The 21,301-nt window shown below is 59.9% G+C and overlaps 2 protein-coding genes across 3 annotated transcripts; one reads left to right on the top strand and one right to left on the bottom strand.

The window, feature by feature from the left end:
- Positions 1 to 1,356: 1,356 nt before the first annotated feature.
- Positions 1,357 to 20,759, bottom strand: ZNF316 (zinc finger protein 316). 2 transcript variants are annotated; one of them, XM_035722086.1, is made up of 7 exons: positions 20,632 to 20,759; positions 16,350 to 16,551; positions 16,171 to 16,300; positions 15,843 to 15,991; positions 14,929 to 15,055; positions 14,327 to 14,440; positions 1,357 to 6,823 (listed from the first exon to the last, which is right to left on the bottom strand). In XM_035722086.1, exons 2-7 carry the CDS (start codon positions 16,521 to 16,523, stop codon positions 4,503 to 4,505), a joined length of 3,015 nt encoding a protein of 1,004 aa, XP_035577979.1. In that variant the 5' UTR covers positions 16,524 to 16,551; positions 20,632 to 20,759; the 3' UTR covers positions 1,357 to 4,502. The 2 variants fall into 2 exon arrangements, with proteins under 2 accessions (XP_035577979.1, XP_027468748.2); XM_027612947.2 differs by lacking the exons at positions 16,171 to 16,300; positions 16,350 to 16,551; positions 20,632 to 20,759 and having other exon boundaries at positions 14,929 to 15,115; positions 15,843 to 15,934.
- Positions 17,717 to 21,053, top strand: LOC118356024 (translation initiation factor IF-2-like). Its single transcript, XM_035722236.1, has 3 exons — positions 17,717 to 17,757; positions 17,965 to 18,122; positions 20,230 to 21,053. Exons 1-3 carry the CDS (start codon positions 17,717 to 17,719, stop codon positions 21,051 to 21,053), a joined length of 1,023 nt encoding a protein of 340 aa, XP_035578129.1.
- The last annotated feature ends 248 nt before the right edge of the window (positions 21,054 to 21,301 follow it).

Below are 21,301 nucleotides of genomic sequence, written 5' to 3'. Positions count from 1 at the left end.
GATGCACCATGCTGGCCTTCCCAGCTGAGGTCCCTTTTGATCTTCAGGTCCGCCTTCCACCATAGCTCTGCTCTTCCATGTCCAGCCTCTCAGGCATATTTGCAACTCTGCTGGATTCCCCCATTCCACAGAGACCTAATTCCTGAAGCTCCCCATCCTCATGCTCCAATTGGACTGATGTATAGTTGTTTTCCCAGACAGCTTTCTCCTGGACTGGCTCCACTATTTCCTACATCTCAAATCTTCCTCTTTCTTGGTCGATTCTTTCGTTGTGTGACATGTCGCCTATAAATGGTTAAAGGATGGTAAATTTTCTGAATTATTGCAGATCTAAAAATATCACTTGTCTTCATAACTAGAATAGCTTGGCTGGATATAGAATTCTAGCTGGAAAATTATTTTTTCCTTAGGGGGGGAAAAAAACCAACCTAATAGGATTGAGCACCCAGGCACCAAATTGTGGTCCCTAAATATCATTTCCCACTAAAGGAATCCTGGGTCCTTGGAGAATTGGCTGATTACAGGTTGGGGGTAGGAAATTTTCAAGGTAACCCTGAGATATCTTATCTTACCAGAAAATATGGAAGAAGCTACTAACTTGGACTGGGTGGGGATATATCATAGCCACAGCCCCAGAAATACCTCAGCCAAGGCCATGAATTGTTGTTGTTGTTGTTTTTAAATAACCTATTTACATGTTTGAAAGAAACAGAAAAAGGCAAGCCATTCACCTCTGTAAAATTAAGAACAAAGCAAGATTAAAATGATTGTTGATGCCCCCTGTTGGCGAGGCCATGGACCACGAGCACTTCCTCACCATGCTGGGAGAATCCGCGGTTGGACTGGAGTTAGCCTTTCTCAGTGACAATTTAGCTATATGGCAACATCACCTCTAGTTCTTTTTCTAAACAAATAACTAAAAATCTACATAACTGCACAGAAATATGTACAAGAATCGACATTGCAGCATTGTTTGTAATTGTGAGATGCTGGGAACAACCAGATATGCCCATTGTTGCAGAAGAGGTGACATCAATTATGGGTACGTCCACAAAATGAAATGCTATGCTGGGGCAGTTAAAATGAGTGAGGTAGTTCTGTCCAGTAGGAAAGTATGTCCTAATATGTTGTTAGATGAAAAAAGCAAGTTGCAAGGGAACATGTAAAGTATGTCCCCAGCGGTGAAACATCTGTTCCATGGAAGAAGTGTGCCCCCACGCCTCCTGAAACTGCTCTGGTTCCCAGTGGCTGGATGTGGTGTGACCCTATAGGATATAAGTGTGCACGTAACACATTTTGTTGTACTGTTGGGATTTTTACAACTAGCATGTATTTTATAATCAGGAAAAAGTTAAATAATGAACAAGGATCATAAAGCTTTATTTAATAAATATAACCAAAAATTTCAAAATACTTTATTCCATATGTAGCCAATTAGAGAAAGAAAAAATAAAGAGTTAGAAGGAGATGTCTGAAGAGATCAAGTGAAAGGGTCAGGAGCAAGGAAGGAGGTTGGGGAAATGCAAGCAAGAGGGAAACAGGAAAATAACAAAGGTGGAGGGAGGCCAGAGGGGTGCTCAGAGCCTCAAGACTCTCAAAGTACCACCTTGCATGGGTCACATCTCCTGCGGGCTTCTACTCCTTGGCAATGATAGAAGATGCTAAATTGACACTTGGGGAATCAGTCAGGGACTCCAAAAATTTGGAAGTCCTCTCAAAACCAGAAGGGCTGTCTACTTTCTTTTTTCTATGACCATCAGGATTGGGTCCCCCGCCCTCCCCGAAACAAACAAAAAAAAATTTGGCCAGACATCTGTAAGCTCTATCCGGGAATAATTGGCCTTTTCTGAATAGACTTTAAGATCCTCAAGGCCATCAATTTTTAACTAGGTCTTAACATCCATCTGCCACTCAAAGCCTTTTTTTTTTTTAACTGAAACACTGGGTTCTGTTCTGATGCCTCCAAATCACATCTCAAAGACGATTTACTTCGTAGTTCATACTTTTCCAAATCCACGGGCAAAGAATGGGAAGTCAGATCTGGTTATGGGGCATCATCTGGTGAGAAGAAGGTAGTCAATAAATCAGTAGAAAGGAAGGAGTTTGGGGGTCCTGGGGAAGTGTCCTTTGCCTTGGCACAGAGCAGATGAGCCTGGATAAACCCACGAAGCGGCTGAGGCCTCTGAGGAAATGTCTGGGACTCAGCGCATGTCTGGACCCCCAGGAAGGGGACCTGGCCTGTCTCCTTTGACCAAGGGAAGGCTGGAGAAAACAATCGTAAGCACAATAAGATCCCAAGATAGGTGTATTACAAAGAGTATGTGGCAGTGTGGGGGGTCCGCTGGGGACTCCCAGAAAGACTTGGTAGACACAGGAGGCAGGAGCCAAAGCCCCATCTTGGGCTGACTCCTCCCGGGCCATTTCTAGTTTCTGAAAGGAGAAACTCCTAAAAAAAGTTTTTTGTGGGTTTTTTTTTTTTTTTTTTTTTTGCAGATAAAAGGCCCGAGACCTTGCAGAGCCTCCCTGAGGGCATCGAGGAGCGGCAACAACATGGAATCCAGTCAGAAAGCTCATTTCTCCACTCTTTATTAAAGCTAGGTCCTCCTGCTGATGGCTCCGGGCCAGGGCAGAAGCAGCTGGGGCCCGGGGGGCACCAAAGATATGCACTCTGAGGGGTGTGCAAGGAGGAATGAGCACGGAGCCAAACCCCAGCCATACAGGGCGATGCTGCCTCGCCCTTGGCCCCTGAGGTTCCCGTCCCACAGGGAGAGGAAAGAAACTGAGGACAGGGAAGGCATCACCCAGCATTGCTGATGCCTCCTGGGACCCTTGCCCTCCTCAGCACCCCAACCCACCCCACCACCTCACCCAGCCAGGTGAATTCTTACCACCATCCTTGCCCCCTTCCCACCCACCAACTACTGCGCCTCCTACCCCGCCCCCAGCCCCGGCAGCCTGGCTGCTGGCTCTCAGGCCCCAAGGCCACGTCTACACTAAAACAGAAGGAACTAGGTCTACAAGGGAATGCAGTTAATTTAAAATCTGTTTTCTGGCCCCACTCACACTGGCCCAAAAGGCATTAAGGGAGGAAAGGATCTCATGTGAGCCATACTTCAGCTGCCTGCCCAGTGGCTCCCAATGGCCCAACCCGGAGGGTGGCATGCCCACCAGGTGCGGGCCTTGCATAGCTGGGTGCCTGGCTTGTCATTGAGCCACAGGCTCAGGTCCACACCCCCAGAGGTGGACTTCCACTGTACAGACTGCCCACCCTGTGACATGGAATTCTAAATAGAAACACTACTTGCTTCTAGTATAGAATAAGGACAGAAGCAGCATTAAAGGGACCTGCAGACATCATAGGGCCCTAACCCCATAGGGATGTGAGAAATGATCCTGCTGCCAACCTGTCACTTTACAATTGGTTATTAAATTTAAACAAGCACTGGGCTTAGAGGGCAGGGACCCATGTGTCCATCTGCTCTGGGGGGGGGGGGTGTTGGTGGCGGCCCAGGCAGTTGAAGGCTGGGCCATGGCCGCAGCAGCCAGCAAGGGGCCCCTGAGGATCTCTGAGTGTGGCCCCTCTAGCTGCCAGAGGTGAGAGTACCAAAGGACTCAAAGGGGAGGCGGAGACCAAAACCCACCGGGCAGAATTTTGCCTGGCTGATCTAGGTGCTCAAGTGGGGTGAGAGCGAGTGACCCTCCCCCAGAATAAGGCTTCAAACTCCCTCAGGACCCTGGGACACCTGCAACCCACCCGCCTGGGGCCACAAATTTGGTTTCTGGCTTTTCCTCCTCCTCCCAGATTCTTCAGGCCATACAAGAAATGGAAATAAATATCCACAGTAGACAGAAAGAAAGCTTTCCCAGTTGCATCTCCGTCCCCCCTGGGTAGGGAGGAACATCGTCCGCCGGAAACCCATAAGGCTTCCCCTAGCCCCGCGCAGTCCTTAAAACTTCCCGGACACACTCAAACGACCAGAAGGTCCCTGAAGTCTCTCACTGAGGAATGGGAAGAAGTCGTCAGCCAAACCCACGGGAGGAGCCGGATGCTTCGCCCTCGACCACCCCACCCTCCCCTTGACGCAAGGGCTTCCCCGCCCTCGCTGTACAACCCACTTACAAACTCATCGGCCGCCGGTCCCCCAGGCCACCCAAATCGGAACCCGAGTGAAATAAATAAGATCGCCTGACATCCCTACCGCGTGGCTCCACAGCACAGACCCAGGAATGCCGCAGTCTTGGTCGGGGTGGCCGCCCCCTGCCCTCGCCTCCTCCGCGCGCGGCTCTCCTCTCCCCACGCGCCCCCTGCACGGCCGGACGAGCTTTGGCGACCCGGTTTCCCGGGGCCGGGCAGGAGGGGCGCCCGAGGCCGGGGGGGCGGGGCGGTGCACCGGGGGCTGAGGGGAAGGCACCGCACCAGGACTGGGGCCCTCAGCACCCCGAGGCCAGAGGAGCAAGGGGCCGGCGGCCCAGCGGGCTGCGCCTCCGTCGGCCTCGGGCCATCACAGGATGCTCTCCTCGTAGGCGCCCGAGGGCCCCGCGAAGGTGGCCGTCGGCTCAGAGCCGAAGCTCGTTCCGCCCGCGAACTCCAGCAGGGTGCTGCCGCGCTCCCCGGGCCCGCTGCCCGCGACCGGCGGCCCCTTGGCGGGAGCCTCGGCCTTAGACGCGGGGGCCGCTGGCGCCGAGCCGGGCGCGCCCGCCGCGCTGCGGTGCGTCTTCATGTGGGTGAGCAGGTGCGAGCTCTGCGAGAAGCGGCGGCCGCAGTTGGCGCAGGCGTAGGGCCGCTCGCCCGTGTGCGTGCGCTGGTGCGTCACGAGCACCGAGCGCTGCGAGAAGCGCTTGCCGCACTCGGGGCACGGGAAGGGCCGCTCGCCGGTATGGCCGCGCCGGTGCTTGGCCAGGTTGGAGCGCTGCGCGAAGCCGCGGCCGCAGTCCGTGCAGCGGAAGGGCTTCTCGCCCGTGTGCGTGCGCCGGTGCCGCTTGAAGTCCGAGCTGTGGCCGAAGCCCTTGCCGCAGTCGGGGCAGCGGTGCGGCTTCTCCTCGGCGTGCGCCCACTGGTGCCGCGTCAGCGCTGCGCTCTGCCCGAAGCGGCGGCCGCACTCGCCGCACGCGTAGGGCCGTTCGCCCGTGTGCGCGCGCCCGTGCGCCGTCAGGTGCGCGCGCCGGCTGAAGCCCGCGCCGCACACGCCGCACACGAAGGGCTTCTCGCCCGTGTGGCCCCGCACGTGCGCCGCCAAGTGCGAGCCGCGGGCGAAGCGCGCGCCGCACTCGGGGCACGGGAAGGGCCGCTCGCCCGTGTGCGTGCGGCGGTGGCGCGCCAGGTGCGAGCCGTACACGAAACTCTTGCCGCAGTCCGCGCAGCGGTGCGGCCGCTCGCCCGCGTGGTAGCGCTGGTGCTTGGCCAGCGCCGCGCGGCGCCCGAACGTCTTGCCGCAGTCGGAGCAGATCCACGGGCTTTCCTCCTCAGCTAGCGCGGCGGGCGCCGGCTCGGCCAGCAGCCCCCCGACGGCCGGCGCGAACGCGCGCAGCCCGCCGCCGCCGCCGCCGCCCCCCGGCCCGCCGCCGCCGAAAGGGTCGCAGGCTAGCCCGGCGCCCTCCACCAGGGCGAGCCGGCCCCCCAGGGGTCCCGGCAGGGGGCGCCCGTCGGCCGGCAGCCGCTCCCCGAAGTCCGGGAGGCCCAGGATCGGGAAGCCGTCCGGGTGGAGCCAGGACTTGGGGTGCACGGGAAAGTGGAAGCCGAGTGGGTGCGAGGAAGGGCCTTCGCCCTCCCCTAGGCCGTTGCCCAGCTCGAGGAACCGCCTGTCCGGCTCGGGGTCCTCCTTGCGCCCGGGGCTGGGCCCCGCCGCCGCCGCCTCCGCCTCCTCTCTCGCCTCGGCCTCTCCGTCCGCCTCGCCGGCCTCGGCCTCCTCGGGCCCCTGCGGCCCGACCTCGGCCTCCTCGGGCCCCGCCGCGGGCACCGTGTCGCAGGGCTCCCGCCGAGGGCCGTCGCTGCCGGGCTCCGCGCAACCGCCGCCGCGCCGGTGGCGCTGGAAGTCGGCGCGCAAGCGGAAGGCCTGGCCGCAGTCGGGGCAGCAGTGCGGCCGGTCGGCCGTGTGCACCGCCTGGTGCCGCGCGAGCGCCGAGCTCTGGCTGAAGCTGCGGCCGCAGTGCGGGCACGGGTAGGGCCGCTCGCCCGTGTGCGTGCGCTGGTGCGTGACCAGGTAGGAGCGGCGCCCGAAGCCCGCCCCGCAGAAGGCGCAGCGGTAGGGCCGCTCGCCCGTGTGGATGCGCCGGTGCGTGACCAGGTGCGACTTGTAGACGAAGCGCTTGCCGCAGTCCGGGCACGGGAAGGGCTTCTCTCCGGTGTGCGTGCGCTGGTGGATGGCCAGGTGCGAGCGGTACACGAAGCCCTTGCCGCACTCGTCGCAGCCGAAGGGCTTGACGGCCGCGTGGTAGCGCTGGTGCTTGGCCAGCCGGGACCGGTGCGGGAACACTTTGCCGCACACGTCGCACGTGGTCTCGGGCCGCCCGGCCGGAGCAGCCACGGTGGCAGGGAACGCCCAGGGCGCCAGCAGGTTCACGCCAGGCTCCCGGCCCGGCAGGAAGGGCTTCGCCTCGGACCCCTCGGCCAGGACCCCGAGGCTCCCGGGGTCGGGACCCCACCCCTCCGGAGTCTGCGCTGAATCCGAGTCATCGGGGCCCCACGTCCCAGGAACGTCCCCCACGCCGTAGGCCGCTGACCAGAGCCCCGGGGGCTCGTTCTCTTCCTCGGCCACCTCCGCCAGGAAGTCCTCGTCGTCGTCCTCCTCATGGTCGTCTAGGTCGTCGGTCCAGAACCAGGCCCCTGAAGGCGACAAAGGAAGGCCAGAAGAGAGGTGAGAGTCGGTCGAGGCAGCCCCTTGCAGGCTCCTCCCTAGAGAAACCACAGCTTGCGCGGGACCCCAAGCTCCCCGGCACCGAGCCTCCAACCCCAGGCTCTGGACCTGCAGGGTGCCTCTGCATTCCACGAAGGGAGAGGCTGTGCGCGTTCCAGCGCACGTGGGGCAGTAAAGCCGCGGCCTCCCTCAGGAGGAACTCTGCAGACGGGAGAAATATGCGCGTGGGTGTCCCTCCTAGGGGAGGCCGAAATTCTTTGACTTCTTGGCACTGTCCTCAAATGGCCTCAACTAATTAATCCCTCTTCCAGATCTCCAGTGCTTGCCACCGTGCTGAGAAACGGGAAAGCTCTACGAAGTTGGGTGACCTTGCCTGTAGGTTCCTGGGAGACCAGGGGCTAAGCCCGTAACAGGGGTCCGGTACTCAGAAAAACAGAGACTCCTGAGCTGTTCTCCCCAAAACCCCTTGTCTTCCAGAGAACTCCACCCCCCCACCCCCGCTTGGCCCAAGGCAAGCAAGGCTCCAGGAACAGCACAGCCCCAGGGCCTTGCAGCTGAGGACCTGCCTTGTAAGCACCTAAGTTTTGCTCAGCATCCCTTCCCCTCTGAGTTCTTCTCCACCAGCCTCAGGCTGGCCAGCAGTCGTGGGTCTCCCTCCCACTCTCAGAGCAGAGCCTGAAAAGGCTGCCTTGAGCCATGGAGACCTAAGGGGCCACTGTGCCCCAGCTCTCTGCACTCATCCTAACAGTCTCCAGCAGTGATTCAGGCACAGCCCAAGCTTCCCTGCTAAGGCACCCCAAAGCTTGGCTTTTTCTGAGTGACTGTGCATTTGGGAAACAGTCCCAAGCTGGCTAAGACTGGGTGACTGCTAGCACCTTCCTATCACAGAAGGCCAAGGACACCCCCCCCAAAACGTCCTGCAGCTCTCTACCTCCTCCACCAAAGCGACCTCTCTGTTCAGTGCAGAGCGTGGGTACAGAGTCAGGCCTGGAGGGTTTTCTAGTTTATAAAATGGAGTGCTGATAGGCCTGCCACCATTCTCAGGAGAGAACTACCATTTGCAGAGCAGGCACTAAGTCACACAAAGAAGAGAAGGGAAAACACCTGACCCACAGTGGCCCCAGGTGTCGCAAAGCACCCGTGTGCCTACTTTCTCATGTACACTCCACCCCGTGTGGGTCCACAGTGGTCGCACACCATGCTGTCGCCCTCCCCAGAATCCTAGCATCTGGAAGGTTCTAGAGGGTGGGAAAACCCTCCTCTACCCCACCTGGGTCCACCACCGAAACTGTGGCCAGGCATCACCTGGCTGGATGAGTGTGGATCACCGAGTCCTGCCCCCGAGGGAAGGTGGGGGCCCAGGAGGGCTGCCCACCCTGGCTCAGCCCTTGTCCTATATTCTGTACGGCACTCTACGTGTAGGGAATTTGGTCACGTGGGAGACCACAGCAAAGCGCGGGGACAAATAAAGCCAGACACAGAACTGTTCGGGCATGATTTCAGCTGTGAACAAAAACACGCATCATTTAAAGGCGTACAGAAATGGGTTATTTTATTTTTTTCAGAATTGCAATACTTTCAGTTTTCTACAGTTAGTACTATTACACTGTTAAAGTAAAAATAGGTGTTAAAATAGGAGACCAAAGTTTCCTGAACTAAGCTCAGTTTACGTGCGGCCGCCACCTGGGGCCACGAGGGGGTGGCGTGAGGCGTCCAGCCCTTGCAGAGCACAGAGAAGGCCCAGCTCCCCACTGGGAAGGCCAGAACACCCTCATGAAACAGGAAGGGGTGGGGGAGGCACAGGCAGTTCGCGGGTACTCACATCAGCCGCGCGTTCTTCCCATGAGTCTCAAAAAGAATTTTACCACAAGACTCTGGGGAGGGTCTTGAGTAGTTTGAACTAGAGACTCCCCGAGGCAGGGGGAATTGAAGCGCAGGAACACGTTCAGCGTCTTAGTGGGGTTAGTGTGCACCCGAGGACCTAGCCCAGGGTCAGCCCCTGCTGGATACAACGCCGACACGCAGGCCAAATTACCTTGGCCACTCAGAACTGGGAAGGGTGGGCCAGGTCCCAGTGACTCACCCACAACACCTCTTCCTTGGGGTCTAGGAGTAGAGGAAAGCCCCCACGCACACCAGGGAAGGGGAGCCCTTGCCCGGCCCCCACCTCAAACCTCTGCAGAGAGGAGCAATACAGGAGGGACCTCCAGAGCCAACACAGGCCTCTTGTCCAGGAATGAGAAACCACTGAACACACGGCAAGGTGGCGGACAGCACCACTGACGCCAAATGAGTAGTAAGGGCGGCCGTGTCCCTGGGCTGCCGGAGCCGGCTGCACCCCAAGATCGCCGGGAAGAGCAGGGCCACTGGAGGGGGAGGCAGAGGAAGACCAGCCTGCCCTGAGGCTGGGTTCTGTTCCCTTGTCTTTCTGTCACCAAAGTGGGCCAGAGTCTGGAGGTGGGGCCCTGGAGTGGGGGCGGCCAATGGAAGGGTCACTCCGGGTTCCCAGGGAGTTTGCTGGAATCCAAGTGAGCACTTACCAGGTCTCCTTGTGAGACGACAGCCAGGGCAGAGAATGCTTTTACAAGGTGGGTGAGGGGACATTTTGTAACAGGGGCCTATAGGGTCAAACACAGTTGCTTCTTCCAGAACCCACAGGGGTAGGGCAGAGAAGAGGACCCTGGGAAGTGGGAGCTGCTGCTTCATCTCCCCGCAACATTTGCTCCCAAGGACTATGACCCTGGGTGATGATTAGCTAGGCTGGAACCCGTGCTCTGAGGCCCGATGACAATCCCGGGGGCTGACCCGTGGCCCTGTCAGGAGAGGCCCTTTGTCAGTAAGTGCCCTACCGAGGCACTAACCACAGGGCCTTGGAGAAGATGAAAGCCCCCGAGCCACACGCCTGGTGCACCTCTGTCCCCGAGCTGCTGGGAGGCCCACCGCAGGCTGCTCAGCACGACAGACACACAACGCCCTGAGAACCAGGCCGTTTCCTACGACTCCCGCCCCCGAGCAACTTCTGCCCGGTCCGGGAACCCACCCTGACCTGGCCCCATGGTGAGTCGGCTCTGACTAAACCCATCTCCGCTGGGGCCCGAGAGTAAAGTCAACACCTGCTCCTGACTTCTCCATCCAGACCCGGAGACTCGAAGTGCGTCTGAGGAGAGCCCCCCATCGAGGAACAGTTAGAAGGGGAGGACATGCACAGGGTTGGGGTGCCCAAGCTGCAGGTGGGCTCCTGCCTCCAGGACTGCTGGTCAGCTGCCCTTCCTTCCCACTGAGCAGGAGTTTGGTAACCAGGGCTGTACTCAAGTGTGGGGGAGACGGCAGCTCACGACAGGGCCAGGTTTCTGTACTGGGCTCTGTCCTCCCATGAGCACAGGGCCCGCCCCCCATCACTGGCAGGTGCCCTCTCTGGCCTCAGTCTCCTCATCTGTACCATGAATATAATACCAAGGACCAGCTATCAACAGGAGCCTTCCTCACATGGAATGTTTCCTGGCTCCTTCCCCTTCTGCCAACACCACGTGTCCAGGGCTCTGAGGCGAGACAGGACCCAAGTGCCTTCTCCCTGGCTCAGACAAAAAAAAAGGGGATTCGGGGACACCCAGGGCCCCCTCAGGGGTGTGCCAAAGGCAGGGAAGGCCCACGCTAAGGACTACTATCCCCCCGACCCCGGTGGGGCAGACAGGCCCAGCCCAGGTGCTCCGCCCAGGTGCTCACGGGCTGTGTGAGGTAAAGACCACCTGCAGGCTGGTCCCGGGCCTGCATTCCACAGCCGCTCCTGACCTCCTCCCCTCCAGAACCACTGACTGTGCTCACCGACCCTGAGATTCCCCCACCTTAGTGTTTTACCTCTTACTGCTCTGAAATTCTCTCTCCTTTCCTGGGGCATCTTGAGCAGGTGTGATCCTGCATTCTGTAATTCTCTTCCCTCCTTCGCTTTCACATGAGGGGCAGGAGTGCAGCCAAGGAGGGGGATCAGCAGCTGGCCCCGCTGGGTGCCAGACCCGTGCCGGGTACCGGGGGGACAGCACAGGGGGAGACAACACACAGTGCTAGCTCTTATGGAGGCGGCCAGAGGCAGCAGACAGGGAATGAGGAAGCAAACATCTAGGCAGGACCATTTCAAACAGCGCTGTTGGCTGTAACTGCAGGGAACATCCTGGAGTAAAGCAGGAGGGCGTGCTCCTGAAGTCTGTGTGCTCAGAGAACACGTGACTCGAGTGGGGCCTGAGAGCCGAGCCAGCCACACAAAAGGCACTCCCAGCAGGGGAAACAGTAGGCACAAAGGCCCCGAGGCAGGCGAGAGCTTGAAGACTAAGGTGGTCTGTGGGGCCGAGCCTGAAGAGCTAAGGGTGCAGGAGATGAGCTTGGAGGGGCAGCGGTCTCAAGCCACAGCAGGGCCCAGACACTGCGCCAAGTGCACGGGGAGGCTACTGGAGGGAAGGCAGAGGCAGCTCGAGGACGCCTGTGGCCACAGGCCCACCGGCCTCCTGGGAGCCTGGGACGGAGTGGGGCAAGGAAGGCAGAGTGACAAGGACTAATCGGGCCAGGCCCACTCAGGTGCCAAGGACACTGCAAGGGGGGACTGGACTAGGAGAAGCCCCTTAAGGTGCAGGTTCACTCTGAAATGCCCATCAGGTAAGTGAGTGGAGAGGCCAAGCATACGGATGGACAAGCAGACAGGGAGAGAGCTGGAGAAAGAAGCTGCGGATGGGCAGCATGGACAGAAGCTCTGGCCGAGGTCACCTAGAGAGAACAGAAGAGGATGCAGGACCGTCCTGGTCTCGGGAACAAGTGGGGGCAGGTGGAGAAGCAGCCGGGAAGGCAGCTGAGAAACCAGGGGTGTGTGGGGTCCTCGGGGCCAAGAGCGTCCACCGCAGAGAGCAGAGAGCCGACCCAACAAGGACACAAGGCCAGACCACCGGGCCCAGGTGGTGGCGGTGTCCTCAGGAGGTGTGTGGTCGGCTGGCAGGCACACTTTTCTCCAGCCACGACCCAGCTGCAGTGCAGATGTGGGCAGGAAATGGGGTCCTGCAAGGGCAGGGGTCTGGCAGGCGACTCCACGGGGCTATCACAAACGGGGGGGGGCACTGCTATCCAAGCCGGGTGGGGAGAAAGGCCCAGGAAAGGGGGCGGGGGCGGGAGAGGTGAGGAGAGCGAGCAGCAGTGAGCTGAAGGGGGCGGCCCACGGGCTGGGGGGCCGGAGCACGGAGCTGGAAGGGCAGAGCAGGGGACTTCAGGTCAGTACAGGGATGGGGCGCCTGAGTGGAAGAAGCCGGCCCACAGTCCAAACCTTTTGGCCCAATTCTTCAAGAAGCACAAGAGAGGAAGACTCTTGTGTTCTGCCAGACTACAATCTAGAAATCCAGAAACTGTCAGGCTCACAACAGTTAGCGTCTGTCCTGCCAGACCCAGCAATTCTCAATTCTCGACGGACTCAGCCACACAGAAATGAGTATGGGGAGAAGAGGGGAGGGAGACCATTTAGCAAACAGACTACAGTCATAGTTAAGAAACGCTTTGGAGGGGCGCCTGGGTGGCTCAGTCGTTGGGCGTCTGCCTTCGGCTCGGGTCATGGTCCCGGGGTCCCCACATCGGGCTCCCTGCTCAGCGGGAAGCCTGCTTCTCCCTCTCCCACTCCCCCTGCTTGTGTTCCCTCTCTCACTGTGTCTCTGTCAAATAAATAAAATCTTTAAGAAAAAAAAAGAAAGAAAGAAAGGCCTTGGATGGGGCGCCTGGGGGGCTCAATCGGTTAAGCGGCCCACCCTCGATTTCAGCTCAGGTCATGGTCTCAGCGTCCTGGGATTAAGCCCCGAGTTGGGCCGGGGAGTCGGCTTGAGGATACTCTGCCCCTCACCCGACTCTCACACGAGCACATGCACACAAATAAATAAATAAAAATTAAAAGAAAGAGAGAAAGGCCTTAGATGGGTTTGCCCTACCAGAGCTGACCCCCGCAGACAGCAGCATGTCTAAGACTACGCCTGGATCCTGTATCAGCCAAGGGCTCACCAGGTGGCACGGGCGGGGACGGGGGTGGGTGGTCGAGGCTCACCGGCCCAGCTAGCCAGCCTCCTCAGGGTGCTGCCGGACCCCACCCAGGACCGCCCCCACTGGAGCCTGCAAAAGGTTGTACCCCAGGACCCAAGAAGCATGGAGAATGGGGGTACATCCAGCCCACATGATGAGAGATTGGCTAAGGCAGGCCCGTGGCCCCTTTATCTGCAGGTGGCTTTTCTGAGCTGTGCCCATAAACAGGGCCCACCTCTCACTGAGATCCCCCTCTGAGAAACATTTGTCCCAGACTCATCCCGGAAGCAGCTGCGATGGTCTCACCAGTCAGAGCCCACCCAAGTCTGAAGCCCAGAAACGATTCCCAGAGAGGGCCCCACAGCACGTGGAGAGCCGGGGTCGGAAGGCCATCCTGCAACACCATGGCAAGTGAGCCCTGGGGCTGAGCCCACCTTGGGCAAGCCACGGCGTCCCCACTTTCAAAGTCAAAGTCCTCATATGCGAGGTCAACTGGTCGCCACTGCCCTGCTACAGCCCAGGCTTGTCGAGAGGATACAGGGTAAACGGGAAAACACTTTGAAGAGACCACCCGTAGGTGTAGTAACACGGTCTGTGTTTTTGTGTATTTTTATCTTGAAATATGTCTATGAGCTGCTCCGAGTCTATCCAGGCACCTGATTGGCACGAGCCATCCAGTGGCCCTCACTGGGGGGACGTCACTCGAGCCCAAAGGCGGACACACCCTCCACGGATCTCTCTCAAACACTGAGCCTGACTCACAGACCTCGTGAAGCACCTCCACAGAACCAACAGTCCCACGACCTCGGCTTGGAAATTATGGATTTAGGTCAAATTCTTTGTTCTCCACGTGAGCAAAGCGAAGCTCAGACAGTTGGGGAAACAGAACCACATCAGCGGTGTCCAGAGAAATTCGCCACCCTGAACACTTCGTTCCAAAATCTCCCTTCTGGAAGGGGTAGAGCTGCGCACCCAGGCCGGAGGCCTGCCCCCCAGACCCTTTTGCTCAGAGATAGCCCAATGGGTGGAGAAGCCACAAGACCGGTTCAAGTGTGGGAACCAGAAAGGCGGGTTCCTGCACTCTCAGCCAGAGTCTGCCCAGTTCCTGCACTTATTTCTCTGAGCCAAACACTTAACAAATGGCCCTCACTTAGAAAAAACAAAAAACAATCAGAGGCTCCCAGGCAGGGACAGGGACATTTTCCAAGGCTCCTAAGAGGAACCCGTAGGTTCTCTAAGGATTCGCCAGCCTGGAGAGGCCAACACACAAAGGCAGAGGTTAGCGCGTGCTGGCCTCCCTATCCAAGCGGCCCACTCCACATCCCAGACCACCAGCATCAAGGCCACAGCACAGAGCTAAGGTCAAGGCCAAAGTCTGGCAAAGCCCTGAGGAGCTGCGTCAGCAGAAACCCCACGAGATTCCATCTCCTACTCACCTGTGTAGACGCCAGTGACAATGTCTCCTTCATCAGGACGGGGGCTATCTGGGACCCAGGGCTCCTCCCCTTGCTCCAGCCGGAAGATCAGATCCGGCTTGGGGATTGGGTAGCCTGGCCAGGAGAGAAACAGCCAGCAGCTGCAGGGCTGCGCTGGCCAGGCCCCGCCCTCACCGCTCACAGTGCCATCCCCGACATGCCAACCGGCTCCTCGCTCTCCCTTCCCGGACAGCCCTCCCACCTCTCGGCCTCCGCCCTGGGAAATCCCACATTCACAAGTCTAGAGTTTTGCCCTGCGAGCCAGAGCTGTCCTGCTCAGCCCCTCCACACACCTTCAGCCCCCCTAGCCCCTGACTCCTCAGCCCCGGAGGCCTCGGCGGGGCAGACGGCCCAGGGACCGGAGCTGGACCGGCGGCTCCCAGAACACATCCCCCTGGCCCATGGCACTGCTGGGCCACAGCGGAGACCCCGGTCCCTGGGACTCCCCCAAGAGGTGGGCTGGCTCCAGGACGCCCCTCTCCTAGATCCTGGGGCTTCAGAAGCCACTCTCTCAAATGGCCAGGCTGCTGGGAGCCATCATACCACACAGCCTCCCGGCTTACCCAAGGACACCAGGATCCCGTAGTTTTCCTGCATGACATCCTTGTAAAGGTCCCGCTGGTCTGCGTCCAGCCTTTCCCATTCCTCCAATGAGAAGTACACAGCCACATCTTCAAAGGTCACCAGCCCCTGGAAAACAGAGCCCTGGCCTCTGCCCTAAGCTGCTCTCGGAGAGAGGCGGGGGAGCCCCTAGAACGCGAGCAACAGAAAAAGCTCGTCAAGAAGGGCTGACCGTGGTCCTGCAACACGGAGCTCACGGGGACACAGCCCGACATCCCGTCACTGACAGGCCTGCATAGGCCCAGCAGTACTCAAGGTGTACAAGCCTGGCGGTGGCCCTGAAAGCTAAAGACCCCATTTCTGTTCAGAGATTAGGAACCCAGGCTCAGAGAGGGTGAACGCTCAGCGTGTGGGGGGCGGGGGGCAGAGCCACGACTCACACTGAGGTCAGGAGATGAGAAAGCTCAAGTTCATGGCTGTGCAGGGAGGCTGTGTCCTACCCCCTCATTGTCCACCATAAGCCAGTGGTCACATCAGCAATGTGAGGGCCCACACCTGGGTGCATAAGCGGCATCAACTCAACCGACTGTGGGCACTGGTGCCCGATCTGAGAGGGCTTGGCAGGAAACCCAAGCCTGGACAGGTGACAGGCCCTCCAGGTAAGGGGCCGTAGTGCAGCCACGTGAGGGGCAGTCAACATGCTCAGGACATGATGGCCTGGGAAGGGCTGGGCCCCGGACAAGTGGAACCACGTCCCAGGGGCTTGGGGCTAGAGACCCCCAGTCGCTTCTTGCTGCCCCGTCCCCGCTCACAGCCTGAACTTGCCCTGAGGCCCACAGAGCCTCTGCTTTGCCCACGGGGGTCTCCAGGACAGCAGGTGCCTGGTTAACTGAGCTCCAGAGAGGGAGCAGCTCACCTGAGACCCAGCGGTCAGGGAATCGTCATCATCTTCCTCCTCCTCGTCTTCCTCTTCCTCCTCTTCCTCCTCCTCCTCCTCCTCCTCCTCCTCCTCCTCCTCCAGGTCCTCATCCCGAGGCAGGGCTGGAACCCGGGCAGCCTGCGAGGCTGAGGGGAAGACCCATTAGGGGCCCGCCTTCCCCATCGGGCCGCGGTCACCTCTGCCCGGACAGCAAGCAGGGGCAGCAGCTCCAGCCTCCTCCGTTTCAGAGCCTGGGTCCCGACGCCCCAGCCCCGCCCAGGCCCCCCGCGGCCTCCTACCCCGGGAGCCGGTTCCTTTCTCTTACCCTGTCCCTGGAGAACCGGGGACTTGGCATCAGCAGCGTGGCTGCGGCGCTCCTGGGCCCCCAAGGTCAGACTCCGCTCCTCCGCCGTCACCTCCTCCACCTCGCCGTCCTCCTCCAACTCCACCTCCACCTGGTCCGCGTGCCCTGCCCGCCCCCCCCCCCTCCTGGTCCCCCGCCACCTGCTTGTCCGGGCCTTCCCCCACCGGGATCTCTTCCTCCTCCTCCTCTATCTCCACCTCTTCCCCCTGGTCTTCTTCCTCTTCTTCCTCCTGAGCAGGACCGCATTCCAACCCATCCTCCGCCTTCGCCGGCTGCGTGGCTGGTGAGCCCGGAGCGCTTCGCAGGGCTGCCATCTTCCCCAGAGGAGAGCCTCAGCTCGGCCTGCAACACAGACGGGTGGCGGTGACGAGCTGCCCGCAGCACACTCACGCGCCTTGCTCGGGCCTCACACGGGCCTCACGCCGCCGCGTCGGAGGCAGGACTCATTCCACCCACCCCCCCCCCCGTTGGACAGAAACGGCTCCAGAGTTGAGGAAGGACCGGGGCTCTTCCCATGAGCTCACGTGGCACAACTGGGACATTCTGTACCCAGAAAAACTAACCACAGAGCCCCTCTCCGTGACCCCATCATGCAGCCTCAGCTCTTTCTTGCCAGCAATTATGTGCTGCATATGAACTGCCATGCTCTCTTGGAGTAAATCAGGGATTTAGCCCAGGTCTTTATCCTCAGGGGCCATGAGAAGCAGGGAGTCCAGGCAACACGGCCGAGAGTGGCCCACATTTGGCTGAAAGGGGTGAGTGCAGCCTGGGAGGAAGGGCTCACCTGGCGTACAGGGGAAAATGCTCACCCAGCTCTCAGCACTCACACTGTGCCGGCAGGGGTGTGAGAGGAGAGGCCTGGGCAGGGGTGCAATGAGACTGGCAGGCTCATTCACCACTGCCGGGAAAGCCAGCAGGTCAGGATCCCTCCTGCCAGAGGCGGCACACAAGAGGTCCTGAGTGTGTGTTACCCTCTGCGTCTCCCTTGCCCCTCACTCCATCCAGGGCATCTAGAAAAAGTTCAACAGATCACGGAGATCTGGTTCATCGCTGGACCGGCAAAGATGATCTCAAATGCCCTGTGACAACTCTTCAAGTTTAAAGGATCAGAGAATCCCAGGAGAGAATCCTACTCATACCACTGTCACAGCTGGCTCAGCCCAGGTGCTAGGCAGAGATACAGCCAAGCTGCTGCATGGCCCACAGCCAACGGCTGTAGACCTGATGGACAGGAGGCTAAGGGCCCAGGGGCCACTCCTCCCTCCCAGGTGCCCGCTGGAGGCCCAAGGGCAGGACAGGGTCACAGTTCTGATAAAAATCAGTTTCTGAGGCTCCTTTTTGAGTGAAAGCTTAAGAATGAGCCCGCCACCCAGCATCGGACCCATCAGTGCTTAAGACCTAAACAGGGCTCTTTCCAAAGTGATCCAAGCCCACTGCAAAACACAGCAACCCCCAAATCCTGGGGCGAGGGCATGAACGCCAGAGGGTTCCTGCAATGTCAGGCCACATGGGGCAGCTGGGCCCACCCCCGCTCAACCGGCTCTACCAGTAGGCAGCATCTGCCACAGAACCCCAACAACGGGACAGGGACACCCCACGTAAAGACGTGCAGGGTCAAGAGAACAGCTCAGAACACAGGGTACCTATGAAAAAACTGCTCTTATTCCCCAACCCATCGCTTTTTTATTAATCGCGCAGCATACACTCGTTCTCTGAACTGCTCCAAGCTCCTGCTTTCAATCCACGCTTTAACAGCCAGGGAACTCGGAGCATCAGTGAGGGCCTCCCAGAGGCCAAGGCCCAGGTCCAGGAGCTGGAATGCATGGGCACCCAGAAGCCACCTCTGTCCCACCCTTCACATTCCCCTCTAGCTGACTGGATTGCGAATTCAGTCACTGAACCCAACGTCACAGGTGAAGAGCTTTGCCTAGGTGGGCCACCCCAGCCTTCAGCTTCTCCCCAAAACCAACATCCTTGGTCTCCGTAGCTCTTTGGCCATGTGAAGGCGCCAGAGTGTAGAAACACGTGTGCCAAGTGCTACTCTAGCCACCTCCAGGAAGACGCAGCCGCCCTACCCAGCACTGAGGGCACTGAGAATGCTCAGCAAAGGTTTCCTAAGCGCCACCCACCTCAGGATCCAGAGGAGGGCTTTCCTCACCCAGGCCTCAGGCTACAAATCCAGGCTGAACCCAGACACCACACCAAGCCCAGCGGAGCTGTCTCCTGCCTGGCCACCATCCAGAGCAGACTCCCACAGGCCGGTCTGCCGTATCCAAGGACCGACTTGCAACAGAAGAAAACCCCAGGGCTTTGGAATAAAGTGGCCCCGTGCTGGTCCCACCTCTAAACCTTTGCCCATGCTATTCCCTTTCCCTGGAACTTGCTTCCCTTCTCCTTCACTGATCCTCTGGAGGTAGCCTCCTGGGCCCCCGTTTCACCCAGTTCCCCGAACTCTGTCCTCACAGCACCTCACTTTTATATATTTACAGAATTGTCTCCTTACTGCCTGTCTCCCCAAACACACGGTCAACTGCAAGAAGACGGAAGTTCCCTTTGCTCATCCCTGAATCCCCCTGTGTCCGACACAGAGCTACTCAAATATTTATTAAGGAAGTGACTCTAAAATCTGTAATCAATGGGATGAACATGAGATTTTAAAAACTCAGGGGCTCCTGGCTGGCTCAGACAGTAGAGCATGCGACTCCCGACCTCCGGGGCCTGACTTCAAGCCCCACACTGGGCCTAGAACTCACTAAAACAAAACAAAACTAAACACCTCAGTATTCTGGCCCCACTGCCACATTCCAGAATAGACTGACCGCTCTTCAGGGTCCTTCCAAATGGAACCCACGCCAGAAGCACTGAGACTCTCTGCCTTCAAAGAGGCTGGTGCACCTGCTGGTGACGAGAGAAGGGAAGGGCTCAGCAGCCCTGGAGGTCAGCAGTCACCCTGCAGATGGAACCGTAGCCTAGCACAGCCAGACACCCCACATACCCCAACTCAGAATCCAGAACAGAATCATTCTGGAAAACAGACTTCAGTCACTCGGGCACCAGGTGCCTTCTGCCTCCCCAAGTGGCTGGGTGCTGGGCTCACTCCCCCAGACCCACACACTTTCCTTTCTTCTCTTCCCAGCCTGTCAGTCACTGACACTCACTCTGCCCACTTCCAGGCACCCGATTCCAGGTCAGAAGTCACAGAGGGTCATGTAAGCAGCCTCATCAACATAAACCACTCCCCCCCATCATCCCAGACCCTTATTTCCACCCGGGCCCTGCATCCTAGGATACAGCACTGCGTACACTCACAGCTGAGGATGACAAGACACCCTCCATGGAGACAAGGCAGGACCACAAGAACAGAAAAAAAGTTTGGAAACTGTTAGAAACACTCCACAAAAGTCCCAAATTCAAGGAACCTACATAGAGAAGGAGGAGACATATATCTAAGCCCGTTTCCTCCCACACCCCTGTTATTGAAGGCCTTCCAGGGTTTTGTCTCCTCCAAAAAGCCTTCCTTCCTTGACTACTAGGATCCTCACTGTGTGTCCTGGATTGGGCTGCCCTACCCTCCAGGATTTAGCTCCTGGAGCAGCTGTATCCGTGGGGCCATCCCAGCTCCCCCAGGCCAGCCCCTCACCCTGCTGGCCAGCTCCCCAGACCTGCCAACACTTGTTGAACCAAACTAAGTACCAAGGTCTCACCATACAGGTGTAGCCAGGGGCCTGATCCTCCTGCACACCTCCCCTTCTCGCTACCCACCTAGTCCTCTACCGAAGGCCCGCCCCTTTCCCACCTCTGTGGCCACATGGGGCAGCCCAGACCCTGCCCAACCCTAGCGATAGGTTCCCCTACCAGACTACCAGCAGTAGAAGTCGGCACAGCAGCCCACCGGAGCCTCCATTTGCAGAGAGGGAGGACCCAGACGAGGCCCCCAAGGTCACTGAGCAAGCTCACGGGGCGCCCGGCCAAGCCGCTTCCATCCCTCCAGGGGGCTTATCGGGCTTGGGTCTCCTGCAGAGGCCGTGGCGGTGACAGCCCCTCCTGGATGGGTGTGTCCCCGGGAGCGGCCACGGCCCAACCCCCGCCCCTCAGGCCTAGCCGGCGGCGGGCACCTCCCGAGGACTCGCGCGTGTCCTCCCCAGCCCGCCTGCTCCGCGCTGCCGGCCTCCGCCCGCCCGGGGGGTCGGAGCCCTCCCCCAACGCGCGGGCTGGGGCGGGGGGTCCGCGGGCCGCGCCGGGTGTGGGCGCGGCCGCCGAATGCCCGGCCAGCGCGCCACTCCAGCCCTGCCAGGCCCAGGCCGGGGCCCCACCGGCCCCGCGGCCTCCCCGCGGCCTCCCGCGCCGGCGTGGAGGGGCAGCCCGCCCCGGCCCCGCGCCCCGCGCCCCGCGCCCTGCCGCCCGCACCTGCCGCCCACTCACCGCGCGCGCGCCGGGCCGGCCGAGCCGCCGCCGGACGCCGGGGCCGGGCCGGGCCTGCGCGCCCCGCGCTACACAAAGTGACGGCCCCGGAGCTGCGCGGCGGCGGCGCGTGGGCACCGGAAGTGCCGCCGCCGGGCCCCGCCCCGCCCGCGCCCACGGGGGGCCACTTCCGGTCACGCGGGGTCGAGCGCGGCTCCCGGAGGGGGCGTGCGTGGAGGGAGAGGAAGCGCCGGGCGTGTGAGAGAGGGCGCTCTGGGTCCCGGATCCCGGTCCCACCCTTGGGGACCCCGGTGCCCCACTCCTGGGAACCCCAGGGCCCCCTGTCCCGACCCAAGACCCCGACTCCTCCCCTGGGAACCCCAGCGCCCCCTGCCCTGACCCGAGACCCCGACTCCACTTCTGGAAACCCCAGTGCTCCCTGATTCGACCTGAAACCCTGACTCCAGCCCTGGACACCCCAGCGCCCCCCCACCCCGAGACCCTGGCCCCAACCCCTGGACACTCCAACCCCGGCCTCCCCCTTGACTCTCCGCATGAGATTCCTGGGCTCCGAGCCCAGTCCCTCCCCAAGCCCAGTCGGAATTCCTAATGCAACCAAGGTGCAGGGAGTACCTACTGAGTGCCAGACCGGAGCTAGGCCCACCCCCGGCCTTGGGACCCTCTCCAGGTC

Source organism: Zalophus californianus, chromosome 10 (assembly GCF_009762305.2).
Source record: "Zalophus californianus isolate mZalCal1 chromosome 10, mZalCal1.pri.v2, whole genome shotgun sequence".
In the NCBI taxonomy this organism is placed as follows: domain Eukaryota; kingdom Metazoa; phylum Chordata; class Mammalia; order Carnivora; family Otariidae; genus Zalophus; species Zalophus californianus.
Note: the sequence above shows the minus strand (reverse complement) of the source record. Positions and strands in the feature narration are given on the sequence as shown.